This window comes from Centruroides vittatus, unplaced genomic scaffold, assembly GCF_030686945.1.
Source record: "Centruroides vittatus isolate TY-2023 unplaced genomic scaffold, ASM3068694v2 contig_546, whole genome shotgun sequence".
Lineage (NCBI taxonomy): Eukaryota > Metazoa > Arthropoda > Arachnida > Scorpiones > Buthidae > Centruroides > Centruroides vittatus.
In genome coordinates this window covers 154448-172312 of record NW_027122322.1, presented here as the reverse complement: position 1 = coordinate 172312, position 17865 = coordinate 154448, and the positions used below count along the sequence as shown (strand labels likewise).

The following is a 17865-nucleotide window of genomic DNA, read 5'->3' as shown; positions in this document are numbered from 1 at the left end:
AGATTTATCTAATAATTTATTATCTTCCTAATGTAAATTTATGTGATACCATAAGCACTTGAATAGACCCACTGTGGGTCTATTGTTTAAAATCCATTTGGGGTATGGGTTTATTTTTTAAAATTACATTTTGCATGTGTTGATGCATGTAGACACAAGGGTCATTAAATGAAAACTGAATAATAATTCTAAAAATGTAACACAAACAGAAATATGATACAATAATTTACACAGTTACAATTTTGAATAGGTTGTTTATACTGTAGTAATCTCTGTCCTGCTGCAAGAATGTCAGCTATGTTTTGGACTATTCAAATACTGTATATGTTTTATTTTTCTTTTTTCTTTGTTTTTGTGTTTGAACTGGCAACACTGACGCACTAAGGGGAGGTACTTAAGGGAGCATGAAGTTGCGACGAGGCTTTTTCCCTCATGTGGAGCTGAGTTAAGTTTAAGTTTTTGGTTTTGTGCAACAGTTTTACAACTGTGTGTCATTAGTAGTTGTAAGACAAAGATAGAATCTGTGTCCATTGAAGGCAATAACCATGAAACTTTTGATTAAATGTGATAAAATGATTAACCTACTGGTGAGCGACGTCTCCAGAGGAGTATATTTGAATTTTCTGATAAATTTTGGTGTTGAACTTTTGTGACGAAGTTTTGTGCAGTGTATTCAGCATCCGAACTCGCATTTGTAACGTGGCTAGTTCCAGGTGTAAGCAGGACTCTGTACCTCATAAACTTTTTCTTTGTATATATGTGTAGATATTGGTTGTATATAAATTTTAAAATAAGTACCCTTATTTTGTTTGTCTTTCATACCATGTGGTGACCACACTACCTCTTTCACACAATACCACATTAAGGTTAAAGTTTATTGTGAATTCCACATCTGTAACCAGTGTTGGGCTGTCAAGAGGGAAAGCTGGGGATTTTTCCTTGAATCTGGAGAAAATTTAGGGACCTCTAGTGGTTCCTATCCTTTACATTAGTGTTATTTTAACTAACAAAAAATAAAATTGTTTAAAACTACTTTTTATTAATAAAGAAACATTCTGTGTGTTTCATTTGTTTAGAAAAAGGGGTCCACTAAAGTGCTAAAGGTTGCATTAGGTTAGCCACAATAGTGTTCTTTATAAATAAAAAGTGATCATAGTGATTTTTTTTCCTGTTAGCAAAAATAATATTAATTTTATAGGGGTAGGAATTACTATGGACCTTTAAGTTTTCTCCTGGCCTGGGGAAAAAATCTCCAGGTCCTATCTGTATCTTAGAAAATGTGGTTCAAATGTGGTGTATTTGAGTCTGTAGTAAAACTTAACCTCTGGATCTAATCAGGTACATATGGTATCAAGTTGATGATGATAAAATTCTAATACTGAAAATAAAATATGAAACATTTTAATATGGATTAATTGCTGAAATGAAAATTGTTTAATTTTATTGTAAAATATTTCTCTATTAAAAGGCATTTATTCCAGCAAAAGAATTTATTTGATGTATTTAATAAAGAATAAAAGTATTTAATTCATAATTTTATATATTTTCTGAATAGATTCTCCTAAAACAATTGACTGATCACCAGTCGAATGTGCAAGCTAGTGTACAGAAAGGAAGAGACTTACAAAAAGAACCAAATGCTCCTAAATTTATTCACTCTGATGTTAGTCAACTTGAAAGTACTTGGAGTGAAGTATTTAGTAAAACAGCAGGAAAATTGGATATGCTTCAAGTAAGTTTTGATTGGATTTGAGTAAGTTTTACACATGCATATTTCTATGCAAACATTTAAATCTTTAAATAATAACTTACAGTAGATTCATTTACATTATCAGATGTAGAACTAATAAGTAAATACGAGGTCTGTTCAAAAGATACACGGACTGACGTCATAAAACAAAATGTACTTTATATAGAAGTTACATGTCTGGGTTCCCTTCAAAGTACTCTCCTTCCCAATGCACACACTTATTCCAACGGTGTTTCCACTTGTTGAAACAGTCCTGGTATGCTTCTTTTGTAATGTCCTTCAATGCCTTCATCGCATTTGCCTTAATCTCGGGAATCCTCTCAAATCTTCTTCCTTTCAAGGGCCTTTTGAGTTTGGAAACAAGAAAAAGTCACAAGGAGCAAGATCAAGTGAGTGGGGGTGGGGGGAAGAACAGTGATTGAGTGTTTGGCCAAAAACTCACGAGTTCTGAGGGCTGAATGGGCTGGAGTATTGTCGTGATGGAGAAACCAGTTTCCACTCCTTCACATTTCTGGCCTTTTGTGATGGATGGCATCCCTCAGACGTTTCAGAACATCAATGTAGTAAGTCTGGTTCACTGTGGAGCCTTGGGAAAGTACTCGTGATGAACAACACCCTTAACATCAAAGAAAACTGTCAGCATCATCTTGACATTGGATCGAACTTGGCGAGCTTTTTTGAGTCTGGGGGACGTTTCACCCACCCACTGGGACGATTGGACCTTCGTTTCAATGTCACTGGGACGATTAGACCTTCGTTTCCAAGTTTAACACAAATTTCACAGCAAGTCGTTGCTCCTTCATGTCATTCATTCTGAAATCCGACAAACGAAAAAATCGCACTTCACTAAAAACCACGTAGCTAATCAACAAATAAAGATATCTGTAATCGGAAAATGGCTTTATCACCAGAAGATCTGTCAAACCTAGCAACACCAATCAGATCTCCCTGGAACCAACTGGAGCCATGCAATTCAAACAGTCAGCATAATTTTGAACAGACCTCGTACCTTAAATTAACAAATTTTGTTAAATCAAAGTTAAACCTTTAATGAAAGACTTAGTCTGAGAACATAAGTATAACTTGAAAAGCACAGTTGAATTTGTACAGATATAAATTTGTACATCTTAAGCTTGATAGTTATATATTAAAGTTAAACAATTGCCTGATTATATTGGACTATGTTACCATTACTACAGTAGAGAGTCATTAATCCGAATCAATTGGGGACTGGGGTTGTTCAGATTACTGATTTGTTCGGATAACCTATTATGTACGAACAAAATATATTAACCTATCCGATGTTCAAATTTTTCTCCATTTGCGTGTTGCTTCGTGTCGAATTTGTCTCCGTTGTGTGTCGCTTTGCGTTGAATTTTCGTCAATTTTAAGCTTAACGAAAATTTTTATAATAATAATCGAGGCTATTGTATCGTTAAAAATTATATTACAATGAACTCACTCAGCGATATGTAAATCAGAAAAAACCAAACACCTTATGTTGCTGAGAAAAAATTTAATAAATAACGTTGCAAATGTTTTCAGCCAAACCTGTTGGCCATCATCAGGCTAAACATATTCGAATGCAAACAAAATGGAACAAAAATTTAAATACAAATAAAATAACGTATGAAATATACATATAATAAAAAATAATAATAAATAACAAAGAAATATAAAAATATGTATAGGTTAAATAAATAAATATTAAGCCATTACATAATAATAAATTACATGAAATTCTAATAAATGCAAAATATGCATTTATTAATAAATTATATGAAATTCTAATAAATGCAAGATATGCAATGATAATAAAATCAAGGCATTAAATTAAGAGCTCTCAAATCTTTTAATTAAATGCTTTCAGGCTGAGGGCAACCCGTCAGCATCCCTGGCATTAATGCAGGTATTATGCAATCTGCTCTTAAATATTTCAATTTTCTCGGCGCTAAACGCTAAAGTCGGGGAATGTACAGGTTTAATAATGCCTGCTTCGCCCCATTTGACTATCGAGCCTTCAACCTGCGCCATCTGAGATAGAACTGTGGCGTTAGATCTTTTGCTGATGTTGTACTTATGTTCTCTTAATCTAATCCCTAGGTTTCTATTAGTGACCCCAATGTAGTTTTTATAAATGCCTAGTTCTTGGTTTTCATAAGGAATTTTGTACACTCCAGCCATTCTTTCTTTATCAATTTTGTCTTTGTCGTTTCTTAATAACTTGTACAGGTTGGGAGCCCTCTTGAAAATTAATTTTGAATTTTTGCGGGCTGAGATTTCCTTCATGATAGCTTCTTTCTTTCTGTCATACGTAAACTTTGTGAATTTGCCGAAATCCCCTCTCTGAGCTTTTGTTAATCTTGTAGTTTTTGATTAGTGCTGTTACCATATCCGCCCTGTAACCTAGAGTTCTAGCGATATGTGATATTCTGTAGATTTCTTTTTGTCTATCAACCACACTATGTTGGTTGATAGACAGCCTTATGATGGCCAACAGGTTTGGCTGAAAACGTTTGCAACGTTATTTATTAAATTTTTTCTCAGCAACATAAGGTGTTTGGTTTTTTCTGAGTTAAAAATTATTTCTTTATTTTGTACAAACAAAATAAATATATTGAAGAATATAAAAACATGAAAATTATACTTTAGAAGTAAATCTAGTATCAAAAACGTTTGATTCAGCATGACACAGTCCGACTGGAAAGCGTTCGGATTACCGACGATTTGGATAACTGGGGTTTGGATTAACAACTCTCTACTGTATTATTAATTAAATGCTAAGTCAGTAGCATAGCGAGGGGAGGGCAAGGGGGCATGAAGGTAATAGTAACTATTCGTAATATATTATATATATTTTAAGGTAGGTACTACATTCTATTATTATTTGTATTATATTCTTATTACAAGTAAATTCTATATATTATATTACTATATGTGTTTCTGGAGGGGGGATGGGCATCAATAAAGTGTCGTGCCTCTGGTGCCAGTTATGTTTGCTACATCACTGTGCTAAGTAATTTTGAATTAGACGCAAGTGTACTCTTACTAAATTTAATAATTATAATTTAAATTAATATTTTAATTATAATTATTCTGGAGGCAAGGATCGGATGAAGGTCTGAGTTTCATAACTGGTAACATGACCACACAATAAGCTGGAGTTACAGGTTTGAGTCCAGCTTTGAGCCAATTCTTTTCTTCCAGAACCTTCTAAATTAATTATTAAAATATTAATTTAACTATAATTAGGTATCATCTCTTGCTAAATTTAATAATGTTTGTCTCTAGTGTCAAATTACTTAGCATTTAATTAATAATAGTATTATTAATACATCTCAATATAATAAGGCAGTTGTTTGGCTTTAATGGTTTATATTTGGAAATATTGTTATTATTGTAATGTGTAACATACAGATAAATATATAAACATAATTTGATGATATATTTTTAAAACAAATGTATATCAGTTGATAGATCAAGAACTTTATGAATAGAAATCTACTCTTCATAAAGTTCATTTGCTCAAAATGTCACCCTGCTAAACATTATGCAAAACACTTGAGTTTTGAATATTATTTGTGCACTACAGACTCAAAGGATAACATTTGAAACTTCTCATCTGCAATGTTAATTATACTTCTTGCATCACTCTGTATTTGTAGCATATTAAATTTACAACAGAATAAAATTAAATATGTATTATTCTGATTTTTGTATTATTATATTTGTAGAATATTGAAAAATTATGGGAGCAGTATGAAGAAAGTAAATCAGAAATATTTAAAATTCTTCGTTTGGCTGAAGAAACTCTACAAGATACAGCAACTAAACCTTCTTCATCTACATTAGAAAAGAGTTTGGAAGTGAATCAGGTATGTTAAACACTGATGTAATTAATTTTAAGATATTATTTGTTTCTAATAAATTGTTATAACAGGATGTAATCGATCGACTGAAATATGACAGTGAAAATGTTTTACAAAGACTTTGCAAATTAAAAGACGATATCATCAAACAGTGTCCTAATAGTCGACTTCGATTAGAAAAAGAAACAAGAGAGATAGAGAGTGAAGTAAGAAAAATTCTTAAAACAATTTCAGAACGTCTTGGATATTTAGAGCAAACAACAAGGAGATGGACAAATTTTAATGCTCGCATAGAAGAATTTATGCATTGGTTAGCTAAAGCACAAGAAATATTGAAAAAGATTGTAGCAGATGATATTTCTCCTAAAGAAAAAATTAAACTTTCAGAAGTTAGTACTTTTTTTTTTATTATTATTTGAAGGATTTAGGTGTAAAAGGTGATAACACACATAAATTTGATTTTGAGGAAATTGCAAGTAAAGATTCCTGTACTGTTTATGCTTTAAATGGTAAAGTTGTATAAACTTTTGACTGACTTTGCCTTTCCTCTACGAGCATAAATTTACACTTTTGATCATTTCACCAGATGTTAAGTAGAGCAATCTATCATATCAGCAAAGATAACTTGAAAAGTGCTTTTATGGGTTACCACCTTTTACACCCAAACCCTTCATTTGAAATTATTTTTATATTTTAATACATTTTTTACATAGTTTTAAAATTAAATATAAAATGTATTAAATATGTTTTTGTATTTTTATGTTTTATTAGAATTTATTCACGGAAATAAAGCAGAAGAAACAAACATTATTAACTTTAGAACATGAAAGTCATGAGCTTGCTGTTGATCAGCCAAATAGTTCCACAATAGAGGAAATGTACTCAAAATTAGTTACATTACGTCAACAATTATTAAATCTGGAAGACACGACTAATGTTCATAAACAGTTATTACATGAGAAATTAAAAACAATGGAACAAATAAAAGATTTTATTAATCAGGGAAGAGATGAAGTACAAAGAGCTGAGTCATATATTAAAGGTGGATTCCCCAAGTTAAACACTATACAAGAAGCTAAAGAGAAAAGGATAGAAATACAGGTAAATTATTTTTATTCAGTTGTTTAAGTATATTTTATATATATTTTGCTTGTACTTCTGTTCTGTTATTTTAAATTTCCACAATAACGTGTATTTTGATATATTCTCATAATAGTAATAATAATGTCTTAATAATAAATGAGCACAACTCTTATATTAACATTAATTATGGTTTAACATAAAAATATCAAATACAGTTGAACTTGAACCTTGTTAACACGAATAGTCAATTAATGAAAAAATTATTTGTGCTGAAAGTAATTTGTATTATAAACCACATCATTATATGCATAAAAAATTATACTAAAAATTAGAAAATGCATATATTTTGGCTTTGCTGGACGTATCTAAACATACAAACAATAAAATGTCTTCATATCTTCAGATCAATGTTCTGCTCCTGTTCATTTTGTTGATACGATGGACAAGATATGAAAAATATTTACTAGAATTTATTGACATTATTAGCCAAAAGACTTCATAAACATCTAACTACTATTTGTTTCTTTACTTTTATTTTTCTCATTTCTTTTTCTATCAGTTTGAGTCTGCTAGTAAAAAAGGATGAGAAAGAATTAAACTTACTTGCACAAGATGCTGCAAGTTTTTTTCAATTCTTTAATTTTTGATAACTTATATTATCCTATATTTTATTGCCATTTCTGCTGTTTTTTTAACTTGCTTAACTTCCACTTTGCACAAAATTTATAATTTTTCCCACAAAAACAAATCTCTCTGAACTTTACAATGCATTTTGTACAGTCACTAAAGTAATCTTTGTGATGAATGTTTAAGTTACATACAGTACCTACATGGCATATTAAGATCTTCCAGGGCCCCAAGGCACAGAAAAAGGGTCCCTCTACATAATTTTATAATATCTACTGTATTAATGCTTATTTATATCTATGGATAATTATTTATAAATTATGATATATAATTGCAATGATGAAATTGTTATATTTTTTTCATATACATTTATTATTAATTAGCAATTATAATTAATAATAAAATGGACTAAATATAATTATTGTCATTTTTTATAGAATTATATTTGTTAAATTTGTAATTTTTTTTGTTAATAATTCAGTATTTATTTTCAATTTGAATAGTGCTGTTATGCTAATTAAAATCATTTAATTTTTATATAAAAATGATCGAAAACAGGAAATTTTGACTTTTATATTCTGTTAATATTCTTGTATAAGAAGCATGAACTAGAATAAAATTACTATGTCAATGAAATTAAAAAATTAAATTTAATTAAAAATGATTTCTGATTCAGAAATTAAAATTTACCTTTTTTGATTTTTTCAGAGATTTGCTCAGAGATGTCATTCTAAAATATCAGAATTATTAGAAAAAGAAAGAGATATGGAAAAAGAGCATACCGATAGTTCTATGTTCAGTGATTTATGCGACATTCAAGATCAATGGCAACAAATGCTCAATTCATCACAGAACTGGAACGAACAACTTGGAAAAATAATTGACCAGTGGGAATACATTGCATTTGAATTAAATGAGATAAATAAATGGACATCAAACACTGAACAGTTCATAAAGAATCAATGTGCTGCTCCCATTCATAGTGTTGATAGAATGGAGAAGATAAAGGAACAATATAAAGTAAGTAATTTAACAATAACTAATTGAAGTTTATTTAAGTTATAAATATAGTTAAAGAATTAAAATTTAAATAGTTGATCTCTTTTTCATGTAACTTTTATGTGAATGTTAGTTTGTAGTTTAATATAAAAAGAACTATTCACAAACCAGAAGAAACAATAAAATGCCTTCCTATCTCATCTTTCTTCAATAACCTCAGGAACACAACAGTCTCTACAGGCAGAGTTGATTTTTTATTTGAGGCTACTCATCTGCCTCATTATGTAAAAACGTTAAAAAAATTTTCCTGTGACAGCACAATCACAAAGTGTTTTCAAAAAATAGTTCAATTAATACATTAATTAATGAATGTAGTTGTTTTATTGTTTCTTCTGATTTATGAATATTTTTAATATTTATTATTGTCTTTGACCATTTCATTTATTAATTATTGTTATTTAATATTTTTGTCATAATAATACAGTGAACTCTCATATAATGCACTTCCCTAAACATGAATTCATGTCATACAATGGAAAAATTGCAAGTAATACTCATACAAAATTCTAATTTTGTTGTCCAGAGGTATACATTTTTATATTCAATTTCTAGGCCTAGGTTTAAACTTGCATAAAATTATCTTATAATGCATGTCCCAATAACACAATTTTTTAATTAAAATAACCCTTCTAACCTTTTACCCGGTGTCGTTCTATTTTTAGCATCGCGTCGTTCTATTTTCAGAATCGCAAACGTTTTCACAGCCCCTCCTGGGCTCTTCTTCAGGCTTCGTCGAATAGGCCGTTAACATTCGAATAAATAATCAATTTGAATTTTTTTTCGGAACATTACCACGTGTAGCAGCTGGATATTTGTACTGCGCATGCTCCATGTTCTTCCCTTTAAACACTGTTTTCTAGCAAAACCTGCCATGCGCTCGATAGGATCATTTCCTCTTTATAATTAACGCAGGTACTATGTAATCCCGCCTTAAATATCTCCATGACACTGGGTAAAAAGTTAGAAGGGTTATTTTAATTATTACAAATTCCGGTGTATAGAGAGATTATAAACACAATTTTTTACAATGTAAAATGTATCCCCTGCATTTTATTGGACTCTGCTATATGCAGCAATATGTTAATAAAAAGATTTAAAAGATTAAAGAAATAATTTTTAAAATAAATAATTACTAATAATGTGGAGAACAAGTTAATTCAATCTTAGATATGTTCATTAAATAAGGTATGAAAAGATAAAGACATTGATATATACAAATAAAATTTCATTGAAGTAACTACTCTGTGACCTGATAGATTTTTCATTTGTAAAAGTTTAAGGATATATTTAATTATAAGGTTGTGATAACGAATGTTTTGTAATTTGTAATAATTATATACTGTAGATTGATTTAGAATTGAAAGAGTTAAAATTTTTACATATACACTTTGTTGCAAAAAGTCAATGCACCTTAAAGACAGTGGTAATCAAATTTGGTATATTGAATGGTGGTGAATAAACAATTATAATATCATAGCACAAGAATACATCATTGAAAAACAGTTTAATCACAAATGTAAATAAAAAATTGGTAAACCTAGTCAGGTAATTAATGCAAACCGATCAATGTTGAAGATGGCTTTACAACTTATATTAATATTTAACAATTACGAAGGAACTTTTACAATGATGTATCCTTGTGCCATAATGTAATGAACTTTTCATTTTTTCACTATCATTAAACATGCAGAATATGATTACTATTGCATGCCAGTTTTACAATGCATCAGTTTTCTTGCAAAATAGTCTATGCAATATTCCTTTAATATTCCTGTATGTAATTTTTATTAGGATAGAATATGTTCTTATCTTTTGTTTTTTTATTTTAAATTGTTTTTGAATTTTAAGTTTTTTGATGATTTACTTCGTAAAATATTTAATTATCAACAATATATTAATGTATATTTCTTAAACTGGTGCTTCAATCTGACTATGAGGCATAAAGTTCAACCTTAACCATCAAATCCATTTTATTAAATTAAATGTTTACAGGCATCTCTGCAGCCATCATCAGGATATCTCATAATGGAATAGTAGAACATAACATAAGCCATTTTTTTATATTATATATATTCTAATGTTTACTTTGAAATTTTAATATTGTAATTCAGTTTATATGTAACATTCTATTATTCCATTATGAGATATCCTGACGATAGCTACAAAGATGGTCGAAAATGTTTAATTTAATAAAATAGATTTTCTGGTTAAAATTGAACTTTTGTCTCATAATATATTAATGTTTGAAAAATGCTTTAAAAAACAAAATTTTAATTTCAAAATGTAGATACATTTGTATTATTTGACATTATGTTGTATTTTTGAATCAAACAAATAATGTTCATCTTTATGATGAAATTGTCTCCAAGGATGTTCACATTTTTTAAAATAAAAATGGATTTTGTACTTAAGATTATAACTTCTTAAAGATTTATAGATTATATTCATATGGGAGTCAGATAATTGCATAACAATAAAACCTCAATTTAATGGACTAGTTTGAGCAAAGGGATGTCCATTATGTTCGTTATATAATAAAGTAGGTTTTTCAAATGCACGTATAAAAAATTAACAAATTAGTTTATCTGTTTTTACTTAAATAGGTACATTTGTGTAATTAAAATTATGAGAACTTTAATTTCACAGAAAAGTTTTCTATATGTATTATTGCTTACATACTCACTGTAGTTCTGTGACTAATAAACAAGTGTGTGATCTAATTCAAATAAATAAACAAACATTTTTTGGAAAGTACACTTTATAAGCAGTGAATCTTGGATTTGAAGTAAAAACCTGTTAATTTGATTACATACAAAAAGCAGTTTAAAATTAACAGGGTGTTAATTTTCTTTTATGACATATGAACCAGAAACTTTGTCCGTTAAATTCGAAATCTGTTAATTTGAGGATTTACTATAATTACTGCATGAAATTAATGTCATTATTATTTTTATTAAAAAAAAGAGAACACTGAAACATTTTCAAATACAAAAACTTTTTATAAATTAGTGTTTATTTGTAAAATTTATGTTAATTACATAAATATTATTATTTATTCATTTAGAAAATTACATCAGAAACATCAGAAAAGCAGTTAAAATTAGGAGAACTTCTAAAAGACTGTGATTCAATTGCATCGAATCTGTCTCAGAAAGCAGCATCAGAACTTTATAATCAAATAAGTGACCTGAGAAAACGTTTGAATGAAATTAACGATAATCTTCGACAACATTTAATGAAATTATCATCTGCTATTAATCAGAGAGAAGAACTCATTAAAAAAATAAACAATTTTGATAATTGGATTAAAGATTTACAGCAAAACTCAAATAATTTGAATGATATTTTTGTTGATCAAATAGAAACAGTGTTGAAAAAACTAGAGGTATGTTTGCAATTAATTTTTTTAAAGAAAAAGATCGAAATTTTATTTAAAATAAAATGCACAAAGTTTTATTTAATAAATTTTAGTTTAATATTAAAAGAAAAATTAAATCAAAATTTCATGTATTTAAAAAAATTTTTTTTTTCTTATAATTACATAGTTTTATTTTATTTCATAGAGTAAAATAAAAAGATAGGTGAAACTAATTGGGTTAAATAATGGTTAACTCAATATTTAATTTAATTTTTAATTAATTAAATTAAAATAAAACAAAAATATATAAAATTATATACTTTTGTAATTTTTAAATAATTAATTTAACAGATTTTGTGATGTTAAGTGTTTAGGAAATTTTGTAATGAATTTCAAATTTATTATTAAAGCCTATATGAATTATTATTTCTTATTGTTTTTATTTATTGTATAATATTTATTCTTTAGAATCTGAAAACTGAAAGTTTGTCCAAAAAATCAGAATTCAATATTATTTATAATGAAATGAAGAAAATTAATGAAACTTGCAGTCCTCAGGATTCTCAAATACTTACATCTTCATATTCACAAATATCAGAGTCTTATCAAGCTATCGAAAATCAGTTAGACTTCCAGCAGAAATTATTTCGGAAACTTCAAGAATTTCAGTTTTGGTACAGGGATATTGCAGAGCAGTTGAAATTTATTTTACAGAAACTGGAAGGCAGACCATCACCATCAGAACTCACAACAATCCAATCAGAAGTAGAAACTCTACAGAAGCAAATTGATCAAAAAACACCACAAGCACGCGAAATTGAAGAAATGATGAGGAGATGTAATCTAACATTGAGAGATAGAATATCGTCTTTACCTGTTTCACTGATTGGTCAGCTTAAAGATGCAGAAGGATTGCTTAAAAGAGCAATGCTAACAATTCAGAAATACAAAGAAGAAATGGAACAAATTGGTAATCAATGGACAGAATTTAATCAAATGTTAGAATCAATTAGTAAATGGATTCAGTCACTAGAAACTAGATTACATGAAATGTTTCCAAGAAGTCAGACTCTAGAGGGTTTGACTGAAATGCTGGAAATGCTTTCAGTAAGTATTTCGATTTTGTTTTAGTTTTTTAAAAATTGTTATTTAAAAAAAATTTTTAATGAGTACACAACATTCTGATTTAGCATACTAAATGAGAATTTTAAATTAATTTGAATATGTTTTGAAGCAAAAATTATATGAAATAATACATAATATATTAAACATTATATCTGAATATGATGTATTTTTTGAATTGTTACTTGTGAAAATAATGAGTCTTCCATTCTCTAATTAATAAAATCAATTAACATTTATAAACATGATTCAATTATTTCTAAAATACAGTCAAACTTCCGAACATCACTGATGGAAACATAAAAAAAAAATAGCCATTGTTTGGAGGTTATTGGGCTGCAATTTTTAAAAATTTAGACCTATAAATTTGAACTGCTGTCCATCTGTCTGTTCTTCCTTAATCTTGAGAATGGAATTAGATAGATGAAAGTCAAGATAAGATATAGAAAGTGTAGGAGCAGGAACCCTGATTAACTATATACAAACTTCCAATTTGCACCAGAAATCATATTGTTTTAATTCAAAAATTTTTCCTTGAATGGAGTTAGATAGATGACCTGCATGACTCTAATGTTATCAGGAAAAGTATGATGTACAGGGGCAAGACACTGCGTAAATTGAGAAGATTGTAATGAAAAATTGCAGCTTGACTTGTTTTGTATGCATTTCAAAAAGAAATGTTATTGAAAATATGGCCACCATTTAGAGATTGCCATTATTGGGAGGTGGCTGTTATTGGAGGTTTGACTGTATTTTATTTAAACAGTGATAAAGATATATTATTTTTAAATCACTATAACATTCCAAAATAATTAATAATATAATGTGTGTTATAAATGTATAAAAATATTAGGCTAGTTATATAATAAAGACAATAAAAATATGTAAAGAATATTTAACATTGTATTTTATCAGTTTCAGTATGTGTTTATTAGTTTTTAAGTGAGGATTGTTGTTTGAGAAAAGATGTTTGTGATCTTAAACTATATATTATTTTCTTAAATAAATTATATTCAACTAAACTTAAACTTAATAATAATTTAGAATAAGATAATGTTTTTACTTTATATATATATATATACAATGCCATACATTTTGTAACTATAAATGTTCTTCATAAACAACAATTCCTATTAAAAAATAAGAACTATGCCTAAAGCAAGATTTAAATAGACTTTTGACCGTTTGACAAAAGTAACTGTACAGACACCAACTTATATTTTACTATACTATTTACATTGGCAATATTATCAGCCAACTTATAGCTTTTATCAATACCAGTTCATTAATAAAATTATATAATTTTATATTATTTATCTTTTAATAAAATATTTATTGAAATTTCATGAAGTTAAAATTATTCAAATTATTATTAGGTTATGCAGGACGAGATTGCCCAACAACAAAACAAACAGTTGAAATTGCATCAATTAGGGCGTTGGCTAATCGAATCAGATTCTTCTGCATTTTCAACCATACAAACTCAATTAACAACACTTGATAAAGATTGGGAGAGAGTGACATCTGCACTAAAACATAAAGAAAAGCTTCTTGCAAGTATCATTTCTTTGTGGAAAGAATGTGCCAGTCTAAAACAACAACTCAGATCAGTTCTTCAGCAATTGCAAGATTCACTACAGGTTCCAAAACAGCCTCCTTGTGATATGCTACAAGTCTCTAATCTATTAGATAAAATAAAGGTAAGTGTATATCATTAAATCCTAAGATTTCTCTTAATCAAATATATGGAAAATTATGGCCAGGATCAAAAATTAATTCAAGTAAATTATAAGTGTTTTATCAACTTCTAGAATCTTTTGATGGGTTCTTGTTTAGCAATATTTGATGGTTTTATGTAAAGAACGAAAAATACAAAATATATTTTTCACTTTAGTAAATTTTTTGCATGTAATTAAAGAATAAATGTAAATAAACAGTTATTCATCTTTATTTCAGGACTCGTCTGATTAAAATTTTCTTATAGAAATAGTAAATCTATAATACTTAAAATGAAATGTGATGTAATTTAGTTTATTTCAAACTTTGCATAAAATGAAATATTAAAAAAAATAATATGTTATAACAGTATATTTTAGATTTTTTAATACAAATGCAAGCACAAAGTTGAAAGACAACTCAACTTCACTATATTATTTACTGTTCTTTTGATGTGTGAAGAAATCAAATTTTTATTTGTATTTAGTCTTCAATTTTTTTTTTTAAAAGGAATATTTTGTTATTTTTTCATATCACATAGTTTCTCAAAGAATAGTTTTCTTTCACTGAAGACAAATTATGCTTTGAACAGTTCCTAAAAGCTTATGGCAACTTGAAAATAAGTGCTAAATAAAATATTAAAAGCTTTTTTTAATCTCATTTGATGTGATCTGATATATATGAAACTTTTTAAATTAAAAAAAGAACATTTTAGTCTAATTTTTCAACACTTTTTTCTTTTTAATGATTATTTTGTTAATTGTTTCACATAAAAGTGCAAAATAACAAATCCCAAAATATCATGGCATGAATTTTATTGGTTCTTTCTTTTTTATTTTATAATTTTTTTGAAAATAACCAAAAAATTTCAGTTTACAGGAGCATTTGCAAGAGCTTACCCCATCTGGAAAGTGTTAATAAAAATTTTTTGTTTGTTTTCCTTTTTCTTCTGATTTTGTATTCTATTGGTTAAAAACAGTTAAAAAACAAAACTTTTAATAATATACATACAGTAGATTTTTCAGGACTGACAGTATAATATTCTAATATTACATTATTTCAAGAAGTTATTTAGAAAAATATCTCTAATAATGCCATGCATTTTTTTCTACAGTGAACTGTGTTTGTTACTGTTAACATATTTTCCATGTTCTCATTTGATATTTCTCACATAAGTCAACCAATTTTCACTCGTAAAGAAATTAGCATTAGCTGGTTAATCCTAATTTTATGCAATTCACAGGCTTTACCTGTAATATATATGTTATGATGTTATTTCAATATAACTAAAAGAAATATTTTATTTTACTGTAACATATCACCATATCACTATATTCTATATATATACAGAGTTTTTCAAATTTTTCTATTTCATATATTAAATAGAAAATTCAAATTTTCTATTTAATACATGAAACATTACCAGTTTTTATTATTGTTATGTTTAATTTTATTTAATTAAAACTAAAAATAACAATAAACAACTGGCAATGTGTTGTGTTCTTGCTATCATGTGCATATCAAGTAATAAAAAGAACAATTTCAATCCTCACAACATACCAATTAGTTACAGGATCATGCAGCTGGGCTTGGCCTACATTAGTTGAAAATGATTTCAACATACATATGAATTTTGTGCAATTAATTTCTGTTTGGCAGTATTGCAGACCCTAAGTGATAGATCATGTAATCAGTACTCTATACACTTGCTCCTGATACTTTGTTTTTGTAAATTTCTGTGCACAACTTACGGCACATTTTTTTTGAAAAACCTTGTATATAATAGACAACTATCCAATATATTTGTATTGCAAAGATTGGATAGATGTAGATATAACTGGCAATGCATCCACATAGTAAGCAGGAGTTACTGGTTTGAGTCCTGTTCTAAGCCGATTTTTTTCTTCCATAATATTCTAAATTAAAAATGATTTTAATTTAAATAATTATTAAATTTACCAAGAGATGGCAGCTTAACTGCCTACCTCTAACCAATTGATTTGTAGGTAATTAGTTATTAGCCATAATAGAGCCAGATAGATAATCTGGTAGATTGACCATATAACCATATAATTTTAAATGTAAATTGTTATCATGTAAATTACTAAAATTGATAATTTTGAATGATCTGATTTATAATTGATATAATTTTATCACACATTTATAACTTTTACACAATGGAATATATATTCAGATAATAAACAAATTTCTAAAATAAATTCAATGAATGAACGAATTATTTTGTTAATTACAAAAATAAGGCACAATTCTGAATTTATGAAATACAACACACTTAATTTTTATAGCAATAAAATATTGGAAAATCTTGTATTGTACATGAAAAAATACCGATGGAAACGAAAGATGAGTTCTGATAGTTAATTTACTTACTTCCTTATATTAATTATGGGCTAGCTTCCAAAGTTTATTTTCAAAATAAACTTTCATTGAATTTAAGTGATGTGTCAGTTGACATTTGAATTAAAATGTCTTTTCATTTAACAGGAAATTTGGCATAGAACACAACGAGGTCTATAGAAAGATTTTATAAACTGCCAAAATAGTGCATAAACTTTAATTTTTTAGAAGCCATAAAACCTTTAAAGTAAAACATTTTTGAAGATTTATTGTTTGTCTTCAGAGTGCACCTTTTTTTTACAAATTGATTAAACAATTTAAACTACTTCTGAACATAAATTAGTTAGTTTATTTTGCTTAAATTTATACTTGGAAACTCTTAAAAGTGTTTAGTGTATCTGTAAAAAAATGACTCTATTGAGAATGGAGAATAGCTTTGGTTCATTTCTAAATGTTTTTTCTAATATTTTATGACTTCAGAAAATTTAATTTGTTTAAAATTGAATTATATTTATAATCTAATGTTTTTCAACGTATGACCCATGGAAAAATATATGAAGTACACAGTTTTATTGATGACACAATACAATAAAATAGAATATTTGAATATACAGAATTTTGTCTTTTTTTTATTTAAGGATTTGTCAGATTAAAAATTCAGTACAAATTTGGAACATGTATTACAAGTTGATTGCTTCCAAAAGACTTGGATAAAGTTAACATTAGCTGATTAATCCTAGCTTTATCCAATTCACAGGCTTTAGCCATAACATATTTATTTCACAATTATTAATCAATGTACTGTACATAAATATTTTTATTTTAGTTCAACTAGAATTTAAAATAATTTCATCTTTCTGAGTTTGTCTACTTGATTTAGCTAAAGGTAATGTAATAATTAAGAATATTGTTTAAATATTTAG

General features: G+C 27.6%; 1 protein-coding gene across 1 annotated transcript in view; it reads left to right on the top strand.

Moving 5' to 3' along the window:
• LOC136978534 (muscle-specific protein 300 kDa-like) overlaps positions 1-17865 on the top strand; it is a 232983-nt gene that overhangs the window by 82788 nt on the left and 132330 nt on the right. The window contains 8 exon segments of the mRNA XM_067274254.1: positions 1556-1732; positions 5485-5625; positions 5691-6008; positions 6391-6720; positions 8038-8349; positions 11453-11773; positions 12215-12853; positions 14245-14568. Of these exon segments, the coding sequence (XP_067130355.1) occupies positions 1556-1732; positions 5485-5625; positions 5691-6008; positions 6391-6720; positions 8038-8349; positions 11453-11773; positions 12215-12853; positions 14245-14568 (2562 nt within the window).